Source organism: Triturus cristatus, chromosome 3_1 (genome assembly GCF_964204655.1).
Source record: "Triturus cristatus chromosome 3_1, aTriCri1.1, whole genome shotgun sequence".
NCBI classification, from domain to species: Eukaryota; Metazoa; Chordata; class Amphibia; order Caudata; family Salamandridae; genus Triturus; species Triturus cristatus.
The window spans coordinates 849595314-849623028 of NC_140583.1; the positions used below are offsets into that span (position 1 = coordinate 849595314).

At 47.5% G+C, this 27715-nt stretch overlaps 1 protein-coding gene across 3 annotated transcripts in view; it reads left to right on the plus strand.

Annotated features, from left to right (window-relative positions):
* GPR155 (G protein-coupled receptor 155) overlaps window positions 1-27715 on the plus strand; it is a 444365-nt gene that overhangs the window by 389781 nt on the left and 26869 nt on the right. For all 3 annotated transcript variants that reach the window (XR_014978918.1, XM_085645260.1, XM_085645261.1), the window contains exons 13-14: window positions 3355-3450; window positions 5162-5226. Coding sequence is in view for 2 of the 3 variants with exons in the window: in XM_085645260.1 (XP_085501386.1) it covers window positions 3355-3450; window positions 5162-5226 (161 nt within the window). In the remaining variant the exon portion in view is untranslated. The remainder of the gene's footprint in view (window positions 1-3354; window positions 3451-5161; window positions 5227-27715) is intronic.

Below are 27715 nucleotides of genomic sequence, written 5' to 3' on the forward strand. Positions count from 1 at the left end.
CGAGCGTGCTGGCTTCCTCAGTGCTGTTCATGAAGGCAGCCAGTATACTTGGGTCTGGCACAACTAGAAAGTTTAAACAGGTGGCAGTGATGGAAAGAACAAGTACTTCTGAAAGTAGAACTGTTACATCAGAGTTGAGTAACATATCTTGGTGAAGCAGAGAAGCAGTGAAAAACGCTAGCACTGCTATTTACTCCCAAATTTGCTGAATGAAAAACTATCCTAAGACGTTGTCCACAAGAGGGGTGATGCTGAACTAATCTTCAAAACAAGGAGGAAATTAGAGGCTGAATCTTCACAATAAGGAGGAAATTAGAGGCAGAACCATATACTGGCACCCTTCCGGGCAGTATGCCTGTATGCATGCTATTCTGGAAATGCTTTATTAAATGTAAACAGAAACAGTGAGGCCCAACACAAGATTAAAAAAGTTAAATGAACTAATACTAGAGCTGATGGGAGTGGTAGAGCATGGGGGAACCCTGCAGTAGCTCAAAGCTCCTGAACTAGATGAAGGTTATAATCAAATTAGAAATTGGAAATGCCTTTGCAAATCAAGATGGGTACGATACGATCCTAAAGGATCAGATGGAAAAGTTGGAAAACTGGCATGGAGCAAGAGAACTGTTGGCACCGGGCTTCCCTAAAGATGCGGGAGTTTCTGGCTTCAAGAAATGTTAAACAAATAGCTGCAGTTGCAACTGTTCGTATATAGTAGGTTTTATAAGCTGTTTCTGTATTAAGAATAGCGGTTTGCCCTGTGAGGTGAAAGGGGTGCAATGATTAAGACACTTATTAGGACAGAACTTAATCCTAGCTTGTGTGTAAAAAGAAACGAAAACTAATACAAGGTCACCACATATCAAAAAGGCTCTAAAATCAGTAAAGGAGGTAATTCCATGCCTATGGGGCAAAGGCAGATATCGCTTTTCCAGTAAAACAGAGATTTACCTTCAAGGAGAAAAGTTACATATTTTGGAAGCCACAGGCAACCAAGGCCTTTTTTAACTGTTGGGGGCACACTTTGTTTATATATTGGTAACCGCACAAATTCACTCAAAGGGAGTCTTTGTTCTTTCAAGGACATTCTCAAGTAAGGGAAGGGGATTGGTTCAGATGCTACTAAAATATTTTTGCCGTACTTGGACCAAGGGTGGGGAAGCAGCCACTGTATGTGCAAAGTCCCTGGTACTGAACAACTATCCCAATCCTACAAAGATTTTCATATACCCATTGGCATCTAGGTCATCTTGGATGTTCAGCAAATCCATCAGGCTTCAGGTCAATTACAGTAGACGTCATCTCCGCGAGTGTCCTAGCACTCGGTTCTAGTAAACCTTCAAACACAGGAAATCCCAAACTGAGTGTATACAATTTCCCTGACCTCCTGGACATCTCAGGCAGATGGGCAAGGGTACCTTTCACATGTTGCAGGATTTCTTTCCCTTATACTATACCCTATCCTTGGTTTAATGTATGTGATGTAAATATTTAAATTGAATGAGCCTATTACATGCTGAGATCACCACCTCTCTTAGAGGAATCAGAGTTACTTCCACTCACAGTTGTCGATTGGGCCAATGTCCGACTCCCATTTTGATCTGAGAGCTTGAAATTTCACTGGTGTGTGTATAACTAAAGCCTTGTAGGTTCTTGTTGTTGAATAGGTTTACAGTGACTTACACCTCCAACTTGCTGAAATGTGTAATGTCGCCGACAGCTGTTAGGTGCACTGTCAGAGTATGTTGAAGTTTTAAAAATTCACTGGCATTTTATTCCAGTTGTGGTTTACAGATACTTTTCGTAGAAAGGCCTATGTAGGCTGAATTGCAGAAATCAAACAGTGATTGAATATAGCATTGGCCACAACAATCCTCTGAGAAAAAGCCAGGAAAGGAAACCGTTGTTTCAGAATGTGCATTTTAAAAAAGCAAGTTCTAGCCATAAAGGCAATATCTTAATTTAATCCATCATAATTCCTAAATTCCTTACCACCTGGACTGGGTGTACCACAGGTCAGGTCCCAAAGTTTTAAGCTTAAGGACACCAGTACAACCTCAGTTTTAGAGGGTTTCAATCTCATAAAGTTCCTACTGGCCCACCTTTTGATAGATTACAAAAGACCCAATAAAGTGGATTTTGCTGCTGTCTACTTGGAATTAAGCTTAACCACTACCTGGGTATCATCTATGTATATGCATCTATTAGTCTGAAAGTCTTGTATCATGATTGCTGGCGGTCTTGAGTATGGGTTAAAAAGGAAGGAAGGTAAAGACAAGCCCTTTGAATGACACACCACTTCGACTATTTTGGCTTTGGGTGAAAAGTTCCAAGTTGTATGATATGTGAACAACCTGCAATAGAAGACTGAAACCAATGTAGGGCCTGTCCACTCACCTATATCTGATGACCTATGGGCCAAACTTTGATTATCTACGGTATGAAAGGTGGTACATAAATGAAGTAAAATCATTACCAGTTAATTAGTTTACCATTGGTTCTGAAAGGCCTTGTAGAATGCTATTATATTCCACATATTTTTTTAAGATTAAAGGTGGCCTCTTACTCTAGTAACAGGCCTAGGTAAGGAAGCATCGAAATGGGCCTCAAATTTACAGCCTACGTAGCTTTTAACCCAGGTTTGTTAAGTAGTGGTCAGACTATGGCTATCTTAAGGTGCCCTGGAACTACTACTGTTTTCATTGATAAAATCTGTGTTATACGGATCAGAAGCACGATTTTAATAAACACGCTGTACAGGTGTCTAATAGCGATCCAGAGGGCTTACCATGACCTATGAAAGTTCCACTTAGACAAATAGTGTTACTGTGCATTCCCTTCGATTGGAAATATCACCATGTCTGCAAACTGCAGAAAGTCCTCATGGCTATGTCGACAAGCAACTATATAGCCACTATCGTATAACGGTGTAATGTAATTAGGTAGGTGTACAATGTATCAAATTATTTTAAGGCCTGTGAAATATCTTGATGATCTCATGTGATTCGAACACATGACAAATAGGTGATGGAAGTAAAGCTGTGGGGAGGAGTTGCATGCTGGCATTTCCTGAGGCGTAATTGTGTCGCCAATCCAATAATGCAGTACAGGGGTGGCTAGTGTAGGCGCATTTGCTTTTTGTTGAAGTATTTCTGAACCCTGCTCGATCCGCTTAGACTATCCTGTGTGTAGCTACAACCATAGGAGTTGCAATGTTTCTGTTAGAATACAATGTGTAGGAACTTTTGAAAATATACACAGTAACCTCTGGATTAGTAGAAACGTAGAAATGTTTTCAATTATATATAAATATTTGTACTTCTGTAAATTGTGCAAATGTGATTTCCTTTACAGAATCTCTCCAGTTGTCTGTGGTGGTTAGTCAACCTGGAACCAGGAAGGCTATACCTTGAACTACAGTTTTTTTGTGCAGTCTTCAATTTTGGTCAGGTGGGTTCTGTCTCTTTGACCTTATGTTTTTTTTCTCTTGCTCTGCTTCTTTTGTAATAATGAACAGTGCCAACCCTAGAGCTCATCTGGTGCCAGGGTTGCTGTTAACGTGGGCCTGCCAGGGCTCACCCAATCCATGTAGATATGTCTTTAACCTCCCCTGTGCCGTTAAAATGCCCTTTCCAGCAGTCACTGTTGCTGGTCACGGATGTGTTCTTAAATAAACTGCTTATTTGAAACAAAATTCACCCTTCAACAAGCACAACCTCAAGGCACAGTGCAACAATACAATACAATACAATGCACTGCAATGTGAGCCAACATTCAAGGTAAAGCACTTTGGTCAAGAGCCTCTGTATGGTAAACTTGAGACAGTGAAGATGCAGAAGTCTAATGCATGCATTGGTAAACTGTACGTATGTACTTATGTGAGCACATACCTACAGTTGGAAATCAAATTAACAGATTGCGGTGATACTGTGTCAATTATTTTCACAGTGCTAACATTACCATAACCCCAGATCTGTTTTACCAGGTGTGGATCCGCATCTAGTAAATCTGCAGCACAGACTTGCAAGAGATGTGGTTAGAGCCACAGGCCAGCCCCCCACCGACCTATACAGCACCACTGGGGATCAGACAGTGCTGCTCGTACCACTGCCCTGCCCTCATTAAGGCCCGCTTCAATGCTCCTAGACATTTACCACCTGCAAGTAGTAAATAGCAGAGGAAAATGGTCTGTTATTTTCCCTCAAGGTGTAGTTGTATGCGGAAAAGGGCAAGATATTGACTGATACCAACCAGAATCCGAAATTTTGTCCCCTAATGTCCCAGAGATCCCTACACCAGATTACATGCAACCAGTATCTGGGCCTTAACAACTCCAAAAAATGATTACAGTTCAATAATCTACTTATCAAAACAATGTTAATTAAAATGAACTGTGTTCAAGACTCAAGCTTTGTACTGTTTCTTCAAAAACATTCTGGTGCAAATGGAGGCTAATGCTAAAAGTAGAACATCTTCTGCTCCAATACCCTATTTTATGGTGTTTCCATTACTGTGTCACATTACCTCAAATCATAATGCAGACTACAGGTGAAGCTGGATAGAAGAGAATGCTGGTTTTCAGTGACGTTTGTAGCTAGACTTCTCTGCGAAAACACTTAAGTGCTTTGTCTACTGCATATAGGACACTCCATCCAGGGGGCTTATAGAATTGAGATTCTTGGAATGCACTTAAAAGGGCAGCAAATCATTGTGTGAAATCCAGTGTAATGGGAAAGAGCCTTATGGTGAACTAGGTACCAAACAGTAGGCAAAACGGAATCTTTACACATGACCATAGACATCCTGCTTAAAACTGTCCATGCAGAATTTTCAGTGTGGTATGCTTGAAGCATGGTAGTTGTGAATTTCAATGTTCATACGGTTTAACATGTCTTAACAGTTCCACTCAATGGTGTAAATAAGTGGGGATGTTGATCTGTTTTGGTGCACTCAGTTTATATTATGATGGGAATCCACTAAGATTTGGTGCGCCTCAGGAGAAGACTCAGAATCCTGTGCATAGACATTCATGGACCAGGTGATTGTTGTAATGTGTTGCCTCATGGCTAAGCCGAGCTTCTGTGATACCCCGGACTAAAATGATTGCATGTCATGATGCTCGTATTGTAATCCTTTTTGAACTTCTCTTTTTTTTCCACAGGGCTTCATTTCTTTTGGCATTTTTGGGCTGGACAAACACTTGATTATACTGCCATGCAAAAAACGGTAAATAGAACACAACGCTTTAAATAGTATATTTTATCTTGGACATTGAACAGATTTTGCTGAGTCAGTTACTGTCATTGGTGGGTTATGGATTAAAGCGAGGCAGAGAACCAACCTATAAGTCTGGTGTATGTGTGCACACATGTTTGCAAATAATGCCTTGAAGCGCCTACCTTCATTCTTCTTGAGCCAAACATCACCACACACGTTTTTTGTGATTACAGGCGGAATTGTTTATTTCATGGCTTCCAGAGTTAGGCATTAGGCGGAACAGTTTATGAGACATAAAGTGAGTAAAAACGTGTGTCACTGTTGGCATAAGACCAACTAATTTTATCCTGGGAAGTTGCCTAAAGAGAGATAGCATGCCTAATCGGTCAAGATAATCACAAGAGTAGGGTTCCTGGACTTTTGTTACTAATGTTCTAGACTCTCGTAAGATTTGTGGGGAATTGCTTAAGCTAAATAAAAATAGCATAATGCCTAAACTTATGGGTATTCGGTTTACACTGTGGTAAGGCTAGTTACATTTTTTTTTGTCATTATTGGAGAAATTTCTTTTTGTGGAACATTAACAATTATATGGTCCATATGAAACTTGTTTGATGCTTCCTCAGCACCTTTTTTCTCTGCACTGTTAATTAACTTCCTGATATGTCAGCTCCTCTTCCACACCTGCCATCATGTCTCTGTTTGCGGATGTCACAATCGCCGTCACAGAAAACTGTTAACAGCAATTCCAAGGTAACTTCCGGTCGGATGGCGATACTCTTCACGTCATGTCCTGATGTTCTCCATTGTGTGTGGGACAATGCAGGTAGCTAACGGGAACAGAGTGAGTGCCCAAAAAAGGGCTGTGACTCTATAATATAGTCAGTTGTGCCACTGCTGTCTTCGTGCCCACACTGTTGCTGCGGCCAGTGCTCACAACTTCAAGATAGTATTCATATAATTGATGCAACAACACAGAAATGGAGAGGGAATTTCGAAACCTTTATTCAATGGGCATAATTTGTTTTTTAATTTGTTTATTAGATTTCAAACAGTGCAGAATTATACAGAACACAGCAAGCATGTTTTAATAAAATGACAAAATTGCAAAAACAAGTTTGGGTCATAAAGGAACACTGTGCTTCATAGACTGCTGTGGAGAAAAAGAAGAGGAAGGTAAAAATGGAAACATAGAAGGAAGCAGTCACTTAGCAGAACCATATTGAATCATTTACAGTTGAGGTGGTGTAAGGGTCCATATCATGCAGTAAACTACAAGGTACATCAGCTGTTTGTCAGTTCGAGGCGGATCAGGGATAGGCAGTACCTTTTAGAATTGGGAACACATCTTCTGCACGATCTCACCCGTGCTCCGTTGCATCTGCTCGGGTATAGAGATACAATTCAATGGGGTGCCAAATATCCTTAGGCCGGGAGCATAGAGGCATGAGTTCTCAAAAGGCAACAGGCTGTTCTTGGCAGTACGCAGGGTCTTTAAGCCAGTCAGCAAGCGGTAGCGAATGCCAGCCCCACCTCAGTGCAACCCTACGCTTGGCAATCAGTAGAAGGATCGCTGTCGGTTTCTGCTTCTCAGAAGGCACTTCTTTGACATAGCCTAACAGTGCGACTCCTGTGGTTCGCTTGAGGGGATGTCCCGTAATGTCATCAATCATGACAAATACTACAGTTCAGTAGTCAGATTCCCAGGCAATTTCAAGCAAGGTGCAAAGAAAATGGCGTTAGGGAAAAGCAGCATGCCTATCATGCATCTGCATCTAGGCCAATTCTGAACAGTCGTTCAGGAGTGTGGTAGAGGCGGTGGATGTATTTAAAATGAATATGGTGATGTTGATAGTTGGGGGAAGAGTGTGCGTGCTTGGGTGCAGCAATAGCGACACTGTTTATGTGCACTGTTTATCTGTGAGGGGGGTTATATGTCTGTGGCCCATGCACTCACGTTTTGGTGCAGTAATCTGCATCCCTGCATAAAGTTTTGTTTTATGCTTGCGGGAGATGGGGTAATAAGAGTCGCTACAAGCACTTGAAAAGTAGACGGGGCATCTGGGAAGGAGGCATGTATCACACGGGTTGCAGCACGTAATTGTTAGTATGTGAGAGTGTCTAGTAAGTTGACATCTTCACATTGTAACGCTTGCTTTGGCGAGAGGGAAAGTGACGTCAGGGAAGATAGAGCTCACGGATGTGAGGTGCAGTTTGTGCAATCTAAAGCGTGTTCCAGGATCGTTCGTGATGGCGAAAGAGGGGTGCCCAATGAGCGGTACAGATGGGCCGAAGAGATGCTCAATGCGGGCTCTGCCTCCGAGCACCTATACCGTGCATGCCACAGTATCAATCTACGCTCATGGGCGCCTAGAGTCCATAAAATTGCCATCGGAAGAAGGCAGGGAGCTGCGTGATCAGATTTGGGGACTGTGTGAGCAAGGAATTGTGAATGAAAGAGCCGATAGTGATCAAACTGTGCATGGGCACTCAAGTAATACAAGTCAATGTCAGGGGCACCCAAGCCACATTGTTCAAAGGGAAGTGTCCTAATCTCCCAGGAGATACACAGCTGTCCACCTGCCCACACCAAAGAGATAGGGCGCGCTCTAAGTTGTTGATGGAAGTAAAGTGGCAATGCGAGCGGCATGTTGATGAAGAGATAGAAGAATTTGGGGAGGATAAGCAGTCAACCCCGAGATACTTGAGGAGGCCACCGAGGTTGACTGCTGAGATGGCTGGATGAGGGAGTTGAGTGCTGGAGGCAACTCCCCTTGTCCCTGACTGGACACTTGGTTATCACGAAAATGATAATGTAAGTGGGAACTCCAGGGGGAAGGGTGACATCCCGTCTGTCAGTGTGAAAATTAGCAACGTCTCCCAGTTGATCTCAATACCTGCAAGCCCCCCGAATCTAGTAACTTCCATAATGATAGGGTTTAAATGTGTATGCGGGTCCCTGACATACAAAAGGACATCATCTGCATACATTGATAGTAGGATTCTGTGAGGAGTAAATGCAAGTCCACGATGAGTATGATGTTGGTGAACCCAGGACGCAAGCGGCTCCTTCGCGATCGCAATCGCAAATAGTATAGGAGATGGGTGCCCCTCGTTACAGCAAAGGGGGCTGAGATTCTAACGTTCCTGTGCAATCGGGCCACTGGAAGAGAATACAGCAGACTGATTAGTTGAATACATTTGGGGCTCAGTCCAAGATGCATCAGCAAGGTGAAAAGGTCTGGCCATTCAAGAGAGTCAATTTTGTGGCGTTCAAGAAAACTGCCCGTTGCGCACAAGGCTGGATTAATGGTGTGGAGGAGGGCGAAGAAGGTGCACAAACTGTAGGCTATGACCTCCCTGGGACAAAACCTGCTTGATAGGACCTCACCATGGTTAATAAGAGGCGATGAGTTTGGCAAGAATCTTGTTATCGGAGTTGATCATGGATAGTGGGCGATATGAATTGCAGCAGTAGGGATCCTTGCTGGGTTTTGGGATTGTAACTATAAGGGCTTTGTGCAGAGATGGAGGTAAGACTCTTGAGGAAAGTGATTCTTCATGAATGGAAAGCAAATGTGGGTCAAATATAGGGGTATGTATACTCCTTGTAAAATGCATCAGTGAGGCCATCAAGGCCAGGCACCTTATCTGCAGGCAAAGCACTGATTACCCTAAAGACCTCCTCTGATAAGAAGGGTTCGTCAAGCTATCATCTATGACCATAGAAGCTGAAAGGATTCCAGGTAAGCAGTGAGGTCTAGGGGAACAAAGTCCTGGTAAGTCTGATGCAGGGATAAAAAAATCAAAAAAATCAATCATAGCCTCTTGTACCGACTCCTTGCCTGTGTGTACATGAAAATGGTCATCATGAATCCTAGTGATGTAGTCTCTCGCCCATGGCTTACGGAGCAGTTGAGCAAGGGATTTGCCCGTTATTTCACCCTCCCCAAAGCATCTGGCCTGTGTCTCCCTCACGAGGTAGTGTGTGTCCCGCTGTGCAGCCTCCTCGCATTTGATAGCTTACGGTGCTCCAAATGGATGCAAGCTTGGAGATATTATGATCTTCAAAAAACGTATGTTCAAGCTGTCTAATCTCTTAATCTAAGCACGCAAGGTCGCCACCTAAATTGCGGAGTACGCCTCCTTGCTTTGCGATGCATGTTCCTTTAATGACAACCTTGAAGGCCTCCTAGAGGGAAGATTGTGAAATCTTGGCGTTGTTATTGTGTTCAAAATATTCCACTACTGCGGTCTTGATATCTTCCCGGAACACCTGATCGTGCTGGGCTCCAGTAGGAAGTCTCCTTGTGAATGCATGTGGGGGGCTGTCCAGGAGTAGAAGCTCCACTAATACAGGAGCATGATCAGATAGAGTCCTCTGTAAGTGGGAGATATCACCCATCCAGGCTAGTATGTCCAGTGACGCCAGCCAATAGTCTATACGTGACCACGATGCATGGGCCGTCGTTTTGCAGGTGCTTTCCATATTGTTTTTTTTTTTTTTTTTTTTTTGAAAACCTTTATTGACAGTTCAATAAGAACAAGTATGGGCCTACAACCCCCCAGGGCCGGCCGCTAAGCAATCAGAGCAGTAACAACAAGTATAAACAGGGGCAGCACCTCGGGTAGCAAAATCGTACTGCTAATACTGTGAACAGCGTAAGTAGGGCACCAGGAGAAAGAGGTTTTCATTTTATGATGAAACAAGGCGGAAGGATCAGGTGACAAGCAATTTTAAAAACAACGATCACGGATATGCGGGGTAATGAACGTTAGCGATTTACAGCAATCTATTCGGTCAATGGCGCAAACACAAGAACATCAGGATGGGGAAACACATAGTATACAGTTGCGCCCGCAGTCACCCGCCAGAACTCCCCAAGAACACCCCGGAAGTTGTGAACACATGGAACGGCAGCGAGGCATAGCAAAAGGAGGTGTATCACGCTGATCCCAGAAAAAGAAAAACGAAAAGAATCAGAGAAGAAAAAGGAGGCCATGGAAAAAAGATGAAAGAATACAGAATCCCCTCCCCCAACCCCCCACCCTGCACCTCTGCAGATGAGTACGGCCCCCCCCCCCCCCAGCAGTGTGCCCGTCGCCCTGGAACCAGACCCGAAATGTAGGAGAATAGGGAAAAAGAAGTAGGAAAGGACCCCCACCAGACGGGGGGGTAGAGAAAGTATTCATAAACTGGAGGAGGGCCTTCATAACAGACCCCCGGCTTCTCCCTCCCGCACGGTAAGGTTCCCCTAAAGTGAACAAGGAACAGCACAAAAACAATCTTCTCAAACCACGATGGGGAGCATTATGCACCTATTGTGCCAGTAGCCATGTCAGGAGAGCACACCACCCCAAGCCCGCCCGTCCACTAGGCGACCACCCCCGAGGGGCCAGCCTCATCCCTGACCACTCTTTGGAATTCTGCCCATGCCAACCCCTCGACCCAGCACCATACCCAATGTTCCTAGGCAGAGGAATGTCCAACAACAACAGAGAAGCGACGCACACAGGTGGGGTGGAAGTCTCTGAGCATCAACACAGTCCGCCGCGTGAGGAAACAGGCTTCCCAGTGCTGCCCTAGGATCTGCTCTGCACGCAAGGTTCAGGAAGGCAGAAGCAGCCAAAGCAGACATTAGTTGCTGGAGTTGTCTCTGGGTCGCAGGAGGGCATGCACGGGATGAGGCCACCACATCCCACTCAGGTCCGACGCCTCCGGGACAGATCAGGCCCTCAGAAGGTCGAACACACTGTAACATACTGGCCGGGGCGTCCAGTCGTGTACTAACCTCAGGGGTGGCCGCCACAGCGTCCTCCTGCGCGCAGTGTGGGTAGACTCTGTGTTCGTGCGGACAGGCGGGCCGCCACTGCCCCAACTCCGACGCCACACCATCGAGCTTACTCCCCAAGATCACGAAACCATGAACCAAGGAGGAGTGAAGAGTACCAAGAGCCTCGAGGAGAACGCCGTACCCCAGCTCAGCTCTCTGTGATCTCGCCGCCACACTCCCAAAAATCGTACGCTCACAGGCCCGCTGCGGCCCAGCGGACAGGATGGTAGGCTTCATCGACCCAAGATGGCCGCCAAGTATGCCCGACCCTCACCGGGGCCGGGACCCCGGGACAAGCGTCGCGATGTCCACGTCGCGGGTGACCGGGTTCCGGGGGCAGGCAAAAAACTATCCGTGGTCACGGGCAACAATCGTCCCCACCACGGACCAGCTCCCGTAGAAATCCGGGGGCGGCCCGCAATGATCGGGGCAGGATACGGACGGCGGCCGGGCAGCTCACCAGCAAGGCAGGGGCAGTCACCGGAGGATCTAAGATTTGCACCCCCGGTCATGCACTCGGTCAGCTACACTGGGCAGTAGAAGTGACCACGCCGAAATGTAGGCCGAGTTTGGCACCGCTCCGGTGGGCCGACTCCACCCAGTCACCACCAGCCGCTGTTGTCGCACTGCCACCCGGCCACGGCGTCCACTCGATGTCCCGGCTCCAGGGCCGCACAGGCCGCAAAGTTCAGATGCAGTTTTCTCCGGCGATAGCAATGCTAGAAACCTCGGAGTCACACAGTCGGGAGCCCCTCTCCTTCAGAAACACGACCACGTAGCACAGGTTGAGGATCTCAGGCAGGATATCCGTGCGGGATGCGGAGGTTCACGGAGCCGGGAGTCTACGCTTCCGTCCCGGTCGCCATCTTGGCTCCTCCCCCGCTTTCCATATTGTTAACATGTCAGAAGCGCCAAATATTACTCAGGTCAAAGTCATCCATAATCAGTCGTAACTTGGCCACTGTGCGGGGTGAGTACGTCTAGAATCACTGGATCTGTCCATCTCGGGGTTGAGTATCGCATTAATATTCCCTTCCCACAGAGTCTGTCAGGTTCCCAGTGACCCAGCCAGTCGCCATACCTCAGCAATGAACTGGGGGTCATTGGCCATTTATGCAATGAAGTTTGACTGGGTGATCCTGTAGAATACTCGAAAGTAAGACCAATCATCCCTGCGTGTCACATATAACCCGACGTATGAGCCACAGCAGCTCCTTCCTGATGAGGATCGCAACTCCGCATTCATAGTTAGAGAAATATGCTACGTGCCATTCTCCAGCCCATCCAGATCGAAGTCGCACATCTTTTCCCTCTGTGAGGTGTAGCTCTTGTAAAAAGCAGATATCTTTAGAGTGTCTCTGTAAATATGCAACGATCTGGTGCGCTTTCCGACGGTCATTAAGGCCTGGATATTTTTGGTTACAGCTTTAATTGACTACATGAGGGTTCTGGATTGTGGCAAGGAAGTAATTATCACTTACCTTTGAATCGCACGTGGTGTCTGTGGAAAGTACAGGCTGAGTGACACTGTGAAAGAAAAATGCAGAAACAGTTAGCAGCCAAGTGGATGCAGCCTACAACCACAGTAAACAGAGCCTCCCACCACCCACTTTGGTCCCTCAAATGGGCCAAATGAACCATCCCCTCCCCACCAAGAAACCCCAACAACATTGAAATGGCATATTTCTGGGAATCATCCCATAGGGGCGAGCTAGGAGACCAGCTCCCTACCCAACTAAATTAGCTGGGTGACCGGAGATAAAGTGCAGGTATAAGCCGCAGTCCACCCATGCGTTATTAGACAAACCATCTTGTTGCCTGGGCTGACAAAGGAGCTCAAAGCAGCTACTATGGCAAAGTATGTAGATAAGGCCTTTATACAGATCTCAGCTGCAATCCTGCCATCTAATCTCATTAGGGGAGTCCTATAGGTGTCTCCAGTCTCAGTGTTCTGCCATGTGGGCTGCGCAGGAGCATATCAAGTGCCTCTTTTGTCAACTAAGTATATTGAGATTAATCGGTTTCGCTGAGGCATGCATCGTCTTGCTCTTGATCCCTCAGGAGCGAGCCACCCACTCTCAGAGGGATGGCTTTGGCAAACTTGGCGGCCTTTTTTGGATAGATAAAGATGAGCATTTTCCCTGCATGGGTAATTCGCAGTTTGGCAGGATATAGAAGCGAGTATTTAGCGCAAGTGCACTGAAGGGCACACTTAATCGTCAGAAACACAAACTTGTGAAGTATGGAAACACGGAGATCTCGATCCCATTTTAATGCAGATTTCGCTGCTCCCTCGCAACACGTAAAGCAGTTTCTTGGTAATTAAATAATCAAGCGATGATGGGACGAGGTGGAGTTCCAGGCGACAGTCTTGGGCTAAGTGAACTATGAGCCCTCTCGACCATGAGCATGGCAGAGAGGTCAGTTCCAAGGAGCGTATGCAACATATCTTCCACCTAGTCTTCCATTTTGCCCTTCTCTGTTGATTCAGGCACCCTGATAATGCACAAATTATTCCAAGGGGACTGCTCCTCCAAATCTTCATTCTTATTTTGTATTACTTCAATCACCGGTTCCAGGCGCAGTAGCTTTTCCATGTTTGCGGTATATTCTTCTTCGGCATCAGATGTGCGACGTTCCAGTCGATCGAGATGGTTGTCATGTTTGTCAACCTTTTCTTTGAGCCGATCAGACCTGTCAGTGAGGCGATGAATTTTGTTGTCAATTGCTGTTAGGCTCTGCTTCAAGTAAAAAACACATAGTGTGGATGTCAAAGTCCAGAGACATGCCCTCCGCTCCCGATTGGCCCTACTCATGTCCTCAAGGGTCAGCTCCATCGCACGTGTTCGCCTACAATTGTCAAGAGAGTTTGGATTATCTGGTATCGCCCTTCCTCATCCTCTTATGTAGGTCACACTGGGCGCACAGGTGCTCACCCAGCCGCTCAATCACAATCCAATAGGAAGAACGCCAGTTTCAACCTAGGTTCAGTTATCACCACAATGCATAGGTATGTAATGGAAGACAGTTCTGCACTCACACTGTCACTTTTAGTGGGGTTCCGGTGTCCACTAAGCAGTTGTCTGCATTCAGCAATTTATTGTGGAAGTCCAAGGCAATATTCGGACCCTGACACTCGGAGTTGTCACAGGGGTCACAAGCAGCTCAAGAATGGGCCCTTTGTGGACTAAGAGGGAGCAATACAGTCTGGCTATTTAATGCAGACTCCTACTTTGCAAATCGTGTAGGTCACGAGCCCTTGATCATCTAGGACCAGTTATTTTGGACCATTCCAGACCCCCCACATCGCAGATGTCTGGGGCATGAGCAGGTCCACCAGTATTACGAGGACCAGGCTGGCATTCAGCAACAAGCGTGCAAACTTATATGGTCGCAGACAAATAGGAGGCAGCCTGTTGTGCAAATTCAGTATGTACTTTTTGGATCCTTGAGAGAGCATAGAAGCTGGCCCATATGATGCAGTCTCACTGCACTTCACATCGCAGCAGCTGCCACTTTCTCCATGTAGTGGGATGTAGGTACTGTACCAGGGGGCTTGCGCTCACACCCCGGGGGCCTAGCTCGCTTGTTAAACGCGACCTCAGCCAGGGGTGGCGACCTAGCACACAGAGCCGCTCCCTTGCCCTGCTTCTCACTCCACCAGTCCAGCTAATGTGGCAAAAGATCCATAGCCAGGGGCAGCAGTCGCCTTGTATTAGGCAACACTCACCATTAGTCCAGGCAGGCTGAACGTCTCGCGAGGCCTGGTCGTGCGGGGAGCAGCACTCATGCAGGGCCTACTCAGACTGTGGTGAAGCATTACAACCGACAGAGAGAACAGCCACCGCCGTGTACCCCAAGCACCAACATGGCGGTCCCAATCGATGTCTACAATAGGGTGCTGGCCGCTTGGATGCTAGACCCGCCGCAGAGCAAGCCACCACACACATGGGTCCCTCAGATGGAGGGCGGCCAATCGTGCCACGTCTGCAGACCAGGCGCTGCAGTTAAGGGTTCAGAAAGGCCGCTAGTGATTGCTGCAGTGGGAACAGCCCCAGCTCGAGCCGCTCCGCGCATCGACTCCAATGCCCCTCACCGGAGTCCAATTCAGCAGGAAAGGCCGTCATAGGGACCAGTCCGCAACCAGGAACTGCAAGATGAGTGCAGGGGTGCTCGATGCCCCCAGTAATAGAGGATTATTTGCAGGTAATTGTCTCCAGCCGGCAGAGCCTCAGATGAGTGCGGGCATCTTGCGGACGGGCTCTCTAGTGCCTCAATGGGCATAATTAACAGCCTTCATAGATTGAAGTAAACAGATATATTATGTTAAAACATTCTTTATCTCAATACTTATGAGTGTAATTAACTTATTTTACTAAGCTCTTCTTTATTATTGCATGTGATCATATACAAAATACAGTCATATATTGGTACATGTTCATAGGTAGCACAACAATTATACAACAGGGCTATCAACTTTGGCCTCATATCATATAGATTATCTCCCATTTCTGCAATCAATTTACAACATTTGTTTACACTGTGCTGTGCTCTCACTTCTCTGCAAGTGGGGAATTGGTATTGACAGGCGGACAAAGCAACTCCCCACTGAATTCCACTTTCCCCATATTTTGGTCCATTTATGCTGACTGTCTCTTCCCTCATACACCACCCTCACCGCCTGCATACACCAGTCCATGTCAGTTTTCCATTCTTTCAGTGTTGGCGCCAAGTCCGCCCTCCATTTCTTCGCAATATTACGCTTAGCCCCTATAAAGCCCAGTGTGACCCAGATTTTTTCTCCTGTTATTAGGTCAGTTTTATCAAAGATGTTTAATAAACACCACTGTGGTGACTTCTCCATTTGTTTCCCCCACTCCGTAAGCATACAGTTGTCTTGTATTCTCGGGCAGTCCCACCATTAGTGGAAGAACGTCCCTTTCTGCCCACAGTGTCTCGGACATTTCGTTGCCCATTTTAACCAGTGTGATAGATTAATAGTATGTTCTGTGTTTAATTGGACTAATTTGAATCAGGAGCGAGTGGCTACTTCTTGCGGGGATGCAAGCGCCTCCTGCCACTCTTCATCAGCAAAGGTTCCCACGTCTTCCTCCCTCTTTGCCCAGATTTTCGGGTGAGTTGTAAAGCAATTTGCAGTAAGTCTGTGGTATTGCATTGTCTCTAAGGTATCAATAACACAAGAGGAGCAATTCCAGAAGGAATTACTAGTGTGATAATACTGAAAAAAGGAAAGAAAAAATCTTTTTTAAAAGAACCCTCACTCACCAACCTAGTTGCTGACATGTTTCATCATAGGGTTACCACCCAAGGGGCCAAGTGCCTCTTGGGTGTGCTACAACGCCTGATTACAGCGGAGCGGGTAATTTGTGCAACATGAATAGTGAGCGGTGATTTTAAAATTATCTCTATGCACCCAAGGAATTTAATAGTGGGGTCATAGGACAAGATTAAAAACGGAAGCGGATGTTTCTGTATGGTTAGATTGACCAAAGACATCCGTGCTATAAAAGTGACAGGGTCTACATGTTTCAGCCTTCCTGCGCAAGATCGCAAGGCTTTCTACAGGACCAGTGTGAGTGATTAGGTGTGCACACGCTAAGGTGAACCCTCTTTTATACGAGCCTCACCGTCAATTTACGGTTTTTACTCGTACTCATTGAGTTTACAGAAAAAAAACATACTGCATGAGATATAGTACATTTCACAGGACTCTCGCATATGCTTACACATTAATCCCATGCAACAGTGTATTAAGGGGAGCGATATTGATCCACATATCTGGATCACCACTGATTCGCCTCACTCACCGGTAGCGCTCCATCCGTGTGTCAGGTATACAGCATGTGTATGCTTACACCCACATAAGTGTAATATCGCTGCGTGATTAGTGTTTTAGTGAGAATTCTCAGATATTCAGATTCTCCACGTTCCTCCACACATGCTACTGTAGGGTGTGGTATGTTTTTAACGAGTCAATTTTAACTCTCAAAAAGTGTATTTCACTCTTAGTATCAAGTCAGGTCCCAGTTTTTTGGGCCCATGTGATTCTCTAATCGTAGACTGTGATCAAATTAAAAGGCATAGTGCAAGCTATGTGGTGTCGTAAAAACATGGAGGTGAAAACGAAGTTATTGGGCTTACTCAAATCGCAATTGTGCGGAACCTCATGGATCTTCCCGGGGAGCGTTGCCTATAGTCAAACCCTGCGGTAGAGATCGGATGTCATGTAAGGTTTAAAGTCGTCGGTATATAATAGAGTGATTGCCCACAGGGTGGTCTTTACTTACTTTGTCAAGGATCAGCTTCCCCCTCAAGCACCTACTGCAGTCCCAAGTTGTGATCTCGAGGATACTTGGTTCCATGGCTGGGTGTATTTCTAGAATCTAACCATTAATTGCATTGGCTTGATCCAGCACGTGTCACTGCCTACAGAGCGACGACTTCAGCACGCGAACCTAGTTGCTTGGTAACGTGCGCGTCCTCTCGCTATGCGTCAGGGGTGTTTGGAACAGGGGGTTAACTCATTCATGTCCTGCCTCCAAACGTCAAGTACACAAGGAAAGTGTCAGTTTGAAAACTTTATTAGGCCGAACAGCATTGGCAAAATTACCCTACTGATCGAATAGGCGGAAAATTACAACCGTCGTCTCTGGTTTCAACTCTCAAACGGGGAGGAGTCCGGGAAAACTGTACCCAATGGGATTGCTCTTGATAGGGCATGTTGCATCTGAAGGTAATGGAAGATTTCAGTTCAAGACCGCTCATATTCCCTCTGTAGGTCTGCAAAGAGTTTAATTTTCCCTCCCGCCCATAGGTCTCCCACCCTGGAGAGACTGATGCAGTTCCATTTATAGAAACCTGTTTGGTGCACTAACAGCCCTAGCTGTAGTGAATCCCACAGCGGAGTTGCTAAAGTAATCTTGTCCGTCCATCCCAGTGATGCTGATGCCATGTGCCAGATTTTAATTGTTGTTGATGTTGGTGTGTGTACTGGCAGGCTTTGTTTTCTGCCATAGAATGCCCTAAGGAAACCTCCTGGTCTCATGTTATGTCTATCCAGTCTGTACGCCGGCTCAGTCTGCTCTACGTGAGCCCATCGATTAACCACTATTAACTGTGCTGCCTAATAGTAGTATTGAAGTACCGGGAGGGCGATCCCGCCGTTATACCAGCCTTTGATCAACTTATTTTGTGCTAATTTGCGGGACTCCCCCAGAGAAAATATCGTTAAGAGTTTTTATGATGAGGTAAACACAGGCACGTGAGGACAGTGGGTAAGGCATGCCTTTGTAAGAAATTAGTTAGGAGTTTTATTTGGACTTGTTATACATAGGGGAAATGTTGGTAGTACTATGGGCTGGAAGACTGAATACTCTGGTATTGCAAATTATGTTTGGCAGATGTTGGTGAGAAGGATTGTTTCAATGTTTTTATATGAAGGCACAGTAACTTTTGTTTTCTCTTACACAAAATCTATAATACACAAGTTTGCTTTGGAGGTTAAAAAAGGTCACTTTGGTCCCCACGCCGCAACAGCACAACCTGATGTGCCCGTGTTCCCTGCTCGCTGCTGCTGCTGCCACTGCCGCGGGTTCGAGGCCCTCCTCCACCCGCAGGCTTCCACCTGCGCCTCATTCCTGGTGGCCAGTAGGTGGCCGTAGGTTTGCCTGTACTGTATTGCTTCCATTTCATTGTTAAATTGTTTCGTTTTTCTCCTCCTCTGTTTTTATTGTTAACTGCTTTGTTTTTCCTCCTTTTCTCCTTTTGGATTCTGTGCCCTGTGCCCTCTTTTGCCTTCTGTTCCCTTGCCGTTCCTGCCCCCATTTTTTCCCGCCGCTGTGTCCCCTCCAGCCCCGCCCCCCTGCTTTGTACTATACTGCTTTTGTCTTTACTGTTTAAATTGCTTCGTTTTTTTCCTCCTTCCCCGTTGTATTCTGTGCCCTTTTTTGCCTTCTGTTCCCTCGCCGTTCCTGCCCCCATTTTCCTGCCACTGCGGCCCTGCCCCCCCGCTCGTCCACTCCCTCCTCCTAGCTGCTCCTCCCTCCCACCTCCCCTTCTTATGGCGGCCGCTGCGCGGTGAGGAGAGCGACCCTTGACTCTGCTTCAGGCAGGTTGCTCCCCACGCCACAACAGCACCACCTGTTGTGCCAGTGTTCCCTGCTGCTTCCACTGCTGCGGGTTCGAGGCCTTCCTCCACCCGCAGGCTTCCACCTGCGCCTCATCCCTGGTGGCCAGTAAGTGGCTGCAGGTTTGCTTGTACTGTATTGCTTCCATTTCATTGTTTAATTGTTTCGTTTTTTTCCTCCTCTGTTTTTATTGTTAACTGCTTTGTTTTTCCTCCTTTTCTCCTTTTGGATCCTGTGCCCTCTTTTGCCATCTGTTCCCTCGCCGTTCCTGCCCCCGTTTTTCCCCGCCGCTGCGTCCCCTGCGGCCCCGCCCGCCTTCTTTGTACTGTACTGCTTTTGTCTTTACTGTTTAAATTGCTTTGTTTTTTCCTCCTTCCCCGCTGTATTCTGTGCCCTGTGCCCTTTTTTGCCTTCTGTTTCCTCGCCGGTCCTGTCCCCGTTTTCCCGCCGCTGCGTCCCCTGCGACCCCGCCCCTCCACTCCCTCCCACCTCCCCTTCTTAGGCAAGCCCGTCTGCGCCTGGACCGCGCCCAGCGCCAGAACCCCTGGCCCCCGCAAACACCACGTCGCCCGGCTCCACTACGATGCCAGCACCCTCCACGCACTCCACACCGAACGATCACGCACCTGCTTCCTGGCCGCCCCGAAACGCACCCAAGGACCCTTCTACCGGAACTGCAGCTTCCCAACTACCCTCAGATGCATTCTTCTCAACACCCTCTCCACACGCAAACATGCCGTTGAACTCTGGGACCTACTCGACTCAACCTCCCCAGACGTCGCCTTCCTGATGGAGACCTGGCTGAACCCCTCCTCGGCACCCGACATTGCCATAGCCATGCCAGACGGCTACCAGCTCACCCGCAAGTACCGCACCAACGGAGTAGGAGGAGGAATCGCCATCGTCCACAGGAACACTCTGAGTCTCAACCTACACCGACGACACCCTCAGCAACGCCGAACACCTGCACTTCCAGATCCACACCGACCCCAACACCACCCTCAGAGGAACCCTCGTCTACAGACCCCCCCGGACCCCAACCACAGTTCAGCGACTCCATCGCTGACTTTGTCAGCACACACGCCCTCGCCTCAACGGACTACATCCTCCTCGGGGACCTGAACTTCCACCTCAAGAACAACAACTACACCAACTCCACCACCCTGATCGACAACCTCGGACTCAGACAACTCGTCACAACACCCACCCACTGCGCCAGCCACACGCTTGATGCCATCTTCTCCGCAAGCCCCCACGTCTTCTTCAACCACACCACTGAACTACACTGGACCGACCATCGCTGCATCCACTTCACCTTCCGAAAACCCACCATGCACCACCGCACCCAACAGATCCCTCGCCGCTGCTGGAGCAAAGTCACCGAGGACCAACTAACCACCACCCTCGCATTCAACAGCAAAGAGCTCTTCAACATCGTGAAGGAACTCTCCCACCCCAGCTCCAATGACATCCCACCTTCGCAAGACCTGTGCGACTCGCTTGCCACCTTCTTCCATCGCAAGATCGCAGACATCCATGACGGCTTCAACGCCTCGACCGCCCAGACAACCACTGAGACCTCCGCCCCCACGACCACCATCCGCACCGACCGCCTGCTCTCATGGACCAACATAAGCGACGATGACATCACCAAAATCATGAACACCATCCACTCCAGATCTCCGTCAGACCCATGCCCACACCACATCTTCAACAAAGCCAGCACCGCCATCGCCCCCCTTCTCCGGAAAGCCATCAACATTTTCTTCAAGACGGCAACCTTCCTGTAGAGCTGGAAGCACGCTGAGATCAACGCCCTACTCAAGAAACCCAAGGCGGACCCCAAGGACCTCAAGAACTTCTGGCCCATCTCCCTGCTCCCGTTCCCAGCGAAGGGCATCGAGAAGACAGTCAACAAACAACTGACCCGCTACCTCGAGGAGAACAGCATCCTGGACCTGTCAGCCGCCTTCGACATGGTCTGCCACCGCACACTAAGTACTCGCCTCCACGACGCTGGGATCCAAGAGAAGGCCCTGGACTGGACCACCTCCTTCCTCTCCGGCAGAACACAGAGCGTCCGCCTTCCACACCGAAGCCACCGAGATCATCTGCGGCGTACCCCAGGGCTCATCCTTCAGCCCAACTCTGTTTAACATCTACATGGCACCGCTAGCCCACGTCGCCCGACTTCAACATCATCTCTTACGTCTATGACACCCAGCTGATCCACTCCCTCACCAAGGACCCGCTCACCGCCAAAACCAACCTCCACGAAGGAATGAAGGCCGTCGCCGAGTGGATGAAGAACAGCCAACTGAAGCTGAACTCGGACAAGACGGAAGTCCTCATCCTCAGATCCACCCCCTCGGCCTGGGACGACTCCTCGTGGCTGACCGCACTGGGAACAGCTCCAACACCCACCGACCATGCACGCAACCTAGGGGTCATCCTCGTCTCCACCCGCTCCATGACGAAGCAGGTCAACGCCGTCTCTTCCTCCTGCTTCAACACCCTCCGCATGCTCCGCAAGATCTACAAGTGGATCCCCCTTGAAACGAGAAGAACTGTCACCCAGGCCCTCGTCAGCAGCAGGTTGGACTATGGAAACACCCTCTACGCAGGAGCCTCGGCCAAACTCCTGAAACGACTTCAACGCATTCAGAACGCCTCTGCACGCCTGATCCTCGACATCCCCCGCTGCAGCCACATCACACCCCACCTGAGAGACCTGCACTGGCTCCCCTTCAACAAGAGGATAACCTTCAAGCTCCTCACCCACGCACACTAGGCACTCCACAACACCGGATCAGCGTACCTCAACAGAGGACTCAGCTTCTACACCCCCACCCGCCAGCTTCGCTCCGCCAACCTCGCCCTCGCCACAGTCCCCCGCATTCGAAGGGCGACCTCCGGCGACAGGTTGTTCTCCCACCCCTGCCAAGACCTGGAACACCCTCCCCATCCACCTACAGCAGACCCAAGACCTGCTGACCTTCAGAAGACTCCTCAAGGCCTGGCTTTTTGAGCAGTAGCAGCATTCTCCCCCCAAGCACCTTGAGACCCTCACCGGTAAGTAGTGCGCTCTACAAATGCTTTGATTGATTGATTAAACCTTGGCTGAGAAAGACCCTCGGGATAGTATTTATGCACATTATACAAGGGTCATTGCAGCTTCTACTACTCTCACCAGGGGGCGTCACAGTAGCTGATGTTTGCTGGGCAGCCACTTGGTGGTATTTCTTTACTTTTTCCAAACATTAACGTGTGGGCGTTCAGACATAGACTGATGCATACCTTATAAAAAACATTTTACAGGATTTTCTTTGTAATCTGCAGAACTCACTTCTGCCTCCTAGTGGATACTGCTTTGAGGCTCATTCATTAGTGAGGCATGTGCACGAAGAAGAATCCCTCAGAAGAAAAAGTTAATTACCTTCGGTAACTATATGTTTGCAGCATATACTCCTGCACTTCACGTGCTTTTCACTCTCCTGCCATTTAGTGTTGGGTGCAGGTGTTATAAGTTGTTTTTCTTCCAAGTTAAGGTTTGGAAATGACTTATGATCCTTCCCTGAAACACACAATACACTCAGGCTAACAGTCAAGTGTGGAATGTTTTCTTCCGCCATTGGGTTCAGACATGTTCACAGTGCTCCAAGAATGTTTCGCTAAAAGCCGTGGATCTCCAGATTTTCAACCTCGATAAAGAACTCTTGCATGCAGCATCAAAGTTAACTTGTTCAGGAACTCAATGCACTGGCATGGCTCCCAGTCTGAAAAAGAAGCCTGGCTTTCTGTGGTTGACTTGTTTTGGGGGAAGTGTATGCAGAATATTTCATTTTAATTGCAAGTCCAAATTGTAGTAGCAAATTTCACTTGTCAAATCTGCATCGTGTCTGCAATCTCTATTTGCCAAGAGAAAATAACAAGTGTGTCTGTTGTTGTGCAAGGCTTACCAGCGCAAGAAAACCATCTAGAACTCAGAAGACTGTGGATGCACTAAACAGTGCATCACCAAAGCTCTCCTGAGTCACTGACCAATTATGGCTTCATAAAAGTTGAGGTAACTTACTCCATCATAGAAAAGGGTGTGCCTCTGGTCCTCCTGAGACCCATGGGGAGTTCAGTCAAAAATAGGGGCTCTCAAATGTCTTTGACTTCGGAGAACAATGGTCTACAGGGTCCCCAGTGAAAGCCACACCCAGGACCAAGAAGATATAGAGGATTGTTCATAAACAACATGCAAAGGATCTTCCCTAGGGGCTCACCTTCCGTGGCTGAAGCACTGAAAAACCACAAAAGAAATCTCTGTCACTCTTAGTACACTTTTCTCACGCAAACTCACTCCCAAAAGGGTCTTTAGGCATCACAAGGACAAGTACCCAAACCTCAAGGCTGAGAACAGCTGCCTTGGTGCCAAGAGTCACTCAAGTCTGAACCTCAACGCCAAGAATCACAATGTCGGCACCTAAAGCCTGACCAGATGGTTTCGCCTGTGAAGTTGGCAACCGAAGACTCTCAAAGCCCACATTGAGCTCTACAGCATATGAGTCGCAGACTGGTTAAGACACAAAACTAAATGTTAATACTGAAAATCATTTTTATTGACCTTCTATCCGGCAACATTATGTGGCATCAACACCAACACCAGGCCATCCACATTTCAAAAAGAGGTGGGTGACATTTGAAGAGGCTATTTCAGATTAGTTCGAACCTCTTCAAATACGAAGAGGCAAGGGAACTCTCACCACCTTCACTACTATCACCCCAGTCACTCACCATCTCCCCACAATGATCCACTCATATTATGGAGCTCTTAGTTAATCGAGCTTTTAGTTGCTCGACCAGCGCTATATGAATACACCACACCTACTTACAATGGGAATAACCTGGGGCACGATTTTAACGTGGACTCTGCAGATGATCCATCTTTTCAGCCATATCCTCTAAAGCCGAAACCACCCAGTGATTCAGCGGCATATCATGCCATCATATATAGTTGCAGAGTATCACCAGGGAAATTTGAATGTTGAAGAAGGGGCAGGCCATTTTCCCACTGAGACCCTTTAAATGTCTGAGCAGACTGTGCAGTATTTACCAATATGGAAGTGTCAAAACGTGCCAATGAGAATTGGAAATACCCTGTAAAGGTGCAAGTTGTCAGACCAAGGACAAAAAAAAAAGTACAAGGCAGCCCAGCAGGACCCATTATATGTATATGGGCATGTCCCTTCAGGCGGTCATGGCCATGTGGCAAGAAAGAAGGCATTTGATTAGATAAAAGGTTACACCATTCCGCTAGACAAGGAGACCTAGAAGCTAGATGTTGCAGGAAAACTGGTGGAGTGGTAGGAGCCGTGACACAATGGCACTTTGCTATGTCCATGGGCTCGCTCCCCAGATAGATTGCCATTAATGAGAGAAGACGGAGACCTCATTGAGCATACCTTCTACTGGAAGCATGTCTTCTACAGGCCTTTCGGTAGAGAGGCAGGAAGGTATTGCAAGAAGGGAAGACATTTTCAAATGTAAATATTCGATGTGCCACAAATAGCCTAATAAGAGACAAAGGGCCAGATGTATGACCCCATTTTGCAAATGGGTTTGCCACCCGTTTGCGTATGCAAAATGTGAATGGGCAATGTACAATTCCTAAATAGCGAGTCTAAATTTATTTGCGACTCACTTTTTAGGAATTGCAAGTCGCAATTAGGAAGGGGCATTCCCTTCCTAATTGTGTCCGCAAATCAATGTACGAATGTTTCGTGACCGCAATTGCGGTCGAAAAACAATCGTTAATTACCAGCCTCTTCAAGAAGGTGGAAATGCAGTTGCAATTTGGAAGGGGTCTTCAGGGGACCGATTCCACTTTGTGTCTGTCTCTAAAAAAAAAAAAATTAAGGGCAGGCAGTGGTCCCAGGGACCACTACCTGCCCTTAAAAAATTAAATAAAAACGTTTATTTTTTTTACATAGAGGGTTATGGCCTCCTGTAGGCCTACTCCTACCAGGTGGAAAACTGGTATGAGGAGCTGGATGATGCCAGTGGTCTGGACACCTCTCCAGACACAGGTCTGGGTCTTCCTCCAGGCCCTGCCATGTAGGAAGGTGCATCTTCTGTGACCATGATGGATAGGGCAGCGGAAGTTCTTGATCTGCAGCTACCCTCCATCGAGGTCAAGACCAATATCTTGCTAGAGGTGCTTCAATCGGAGGTGAGCTCTGCGAAGCCCTTGCTCCCCTTTAATCAGACCCTCACTAATGTTCTCCTGGGAGCCCTGACCAAACTGTGCTCGGGGGTGCCCCCATACACAGAATGATTGCCCGATGCCATTGTTCCACTTCCGGAGACATAGCCTTCCTGTCCCAGCATCCCTCTCCCAAGAGCCTGGTAGTGCAGGACTCTACAGATAGGATAATTCCAAGCACGTTTCCTCCCACCCTACTGGAAAGAGAATTCAAGAGGTTGCATACTTTTGTGAAGAGAGCCTTTTCTTCCACCAGTTTGGCATTGCGGTTGGTAAACACTGCATGTCTCTTGGGCTCCACATTAACCTCCTTGAACTGAAGGTGATTTGCTTTGCACTGAAAGCCTTCCTTCCATCCATTTAAGGAAGGTTGGTTCAGGTGTTCACTGATAACACCACCACAATTTGGTATTGCAGCAAACAAGGCAGAGTAGGATAACGACTAGTGTCTTCTTCCAGAGATAGTGCAAGGCCTCTTTTAAGTGTGGGGAGAACCTTGGCTTGATTTATTTGCCACCGCAGAGAATGTGCAATGTCAACACTTCTGCACACTGGAGTTTCCAAGGCGGCTCTTGCTTGGAGACGTGTTCAGTTAGACTGGAATCTGGGGCTCCTGTATGACTTTCCCGCCAATACTAATCTTACTTCGAGTTCTCAAAAAGATCAGGACAGACTGGGCCCTAGCCATCTTAATGGCACTGCACTAGGTTAAGGATAGTTTGGTATACCTAACTCCTGAGCATGTGTCCTCTGATCAGCGTGCCCCTTCAGGAGGATTCCCCGTCGCAACAACAGGGCAGGGTCCTGCACCTGAATCTGTGCACACCACCTTCAGATGTGGAGATAAGTGGCGACAGTTAAATGCCTTTGAACTTCCTCCCGAGATCTGTGATATCATTTTAGCAGCCAGGCATCCTTCAACAAAGATTGTGTATGTGTGCCTTTGAGACACATGTGTGGCTTAGCGCTCCTCCTATCATGTTATACAACTTGCTGTCCCCTTGTTGGGGGTGTTATTGTTTGTGCTGTCATTCATCCAGCAAGGACCTTGTCTTGAACACTGTTAAAGGTTATCTTTTGGCCCAAACGGCTTTTTGCAGTTGCCAGATCAGCACTCACTGTTTAAGTCACCTGTTGCGACACGTTTTCTTAAGGGTATGCAATATTTGTTCCCTCCTACCCTTTTCATGAAGACCCAATGGGGCATTAATTTGGTCTCCATTCAAGCCCCTAAATGGCTGTGCGCTAAGACGCCTGACTTTTAAGATGGTCTTCTTAGTGGCCAATACATAGGCCTGGAGGGTCAGTGAGCTTCAAGCTGTTTGTTAACCCTCCGTACACCAGTTTCTATCTGGACAAACTGGCTCAGATGCATTCCTCCTTCCTACCGAAGGTCTTGATCCCTTTTCACATCGGCCAAAACATCATGCATCAGCATTTTTTGCTCCTTCTCATCTTTTTAAGGAAGAGGAGAGGTTCCACAGTCTTTTACATCCATCGTACTGAAGACCTCCAGGTGGAATATCAACTCTTAAATGGATTCACCATCGAGAAAAGCAAGGCAGTGCAGAAGAGATCCATCTCTCTTTGGATTGTACTTTGCAGTAAGATCTGCTACGCACTAGTTAATAAGCAGCCTCCCCAGTGCTTGTGGCCCAATCAACCAGGGCCAAGGTCGCTGCTACTGTGTTAGCATGTGGGGTACCTGTCCTGGACATTAGCGAAGCTGCTACGTGGGCTTCCCTTCACATGTTCACAAAGCACTGCTGCTTGAACAGTCAGATTTGTAGAGACAGGAATTTTGCTAGTTGGATCCACCACGATTCCTGGTTTGAACCAGTTTGCAAGCCCCACTCCGGCAGGGAGGTTTTTTTTCCGGGGAATTGCTTGGGTATCTACTTTAAGGTGAGGAATCTGTGGTTAGAAGTCTCTATCAGAAGATCACGTTAATTACCTTTGGTAACACTTTTTCCTGCAGAGAGACTAACCACAGATTTCTCACCAACCCTCCCATACTCCTATTCTGCGAACTGGGTTCTTTACCCTAACATCCAGTTATACTCTGCACGCTGGTCAAACAATCATTCCGACGTGGCACAGTGTTTTTGGCTCCGAAATAGTCACAAAATAAATGTATGTCAGTGCGCGGGATGATATGTATATATAGACACCACAGACGTCACTTCCGACACCAGCATGGCGCCGATCAACCCCACCTACTGCTGTGCAGAGGTACTGCTCAAGATTTTCCAGATCCAGTCTGATGT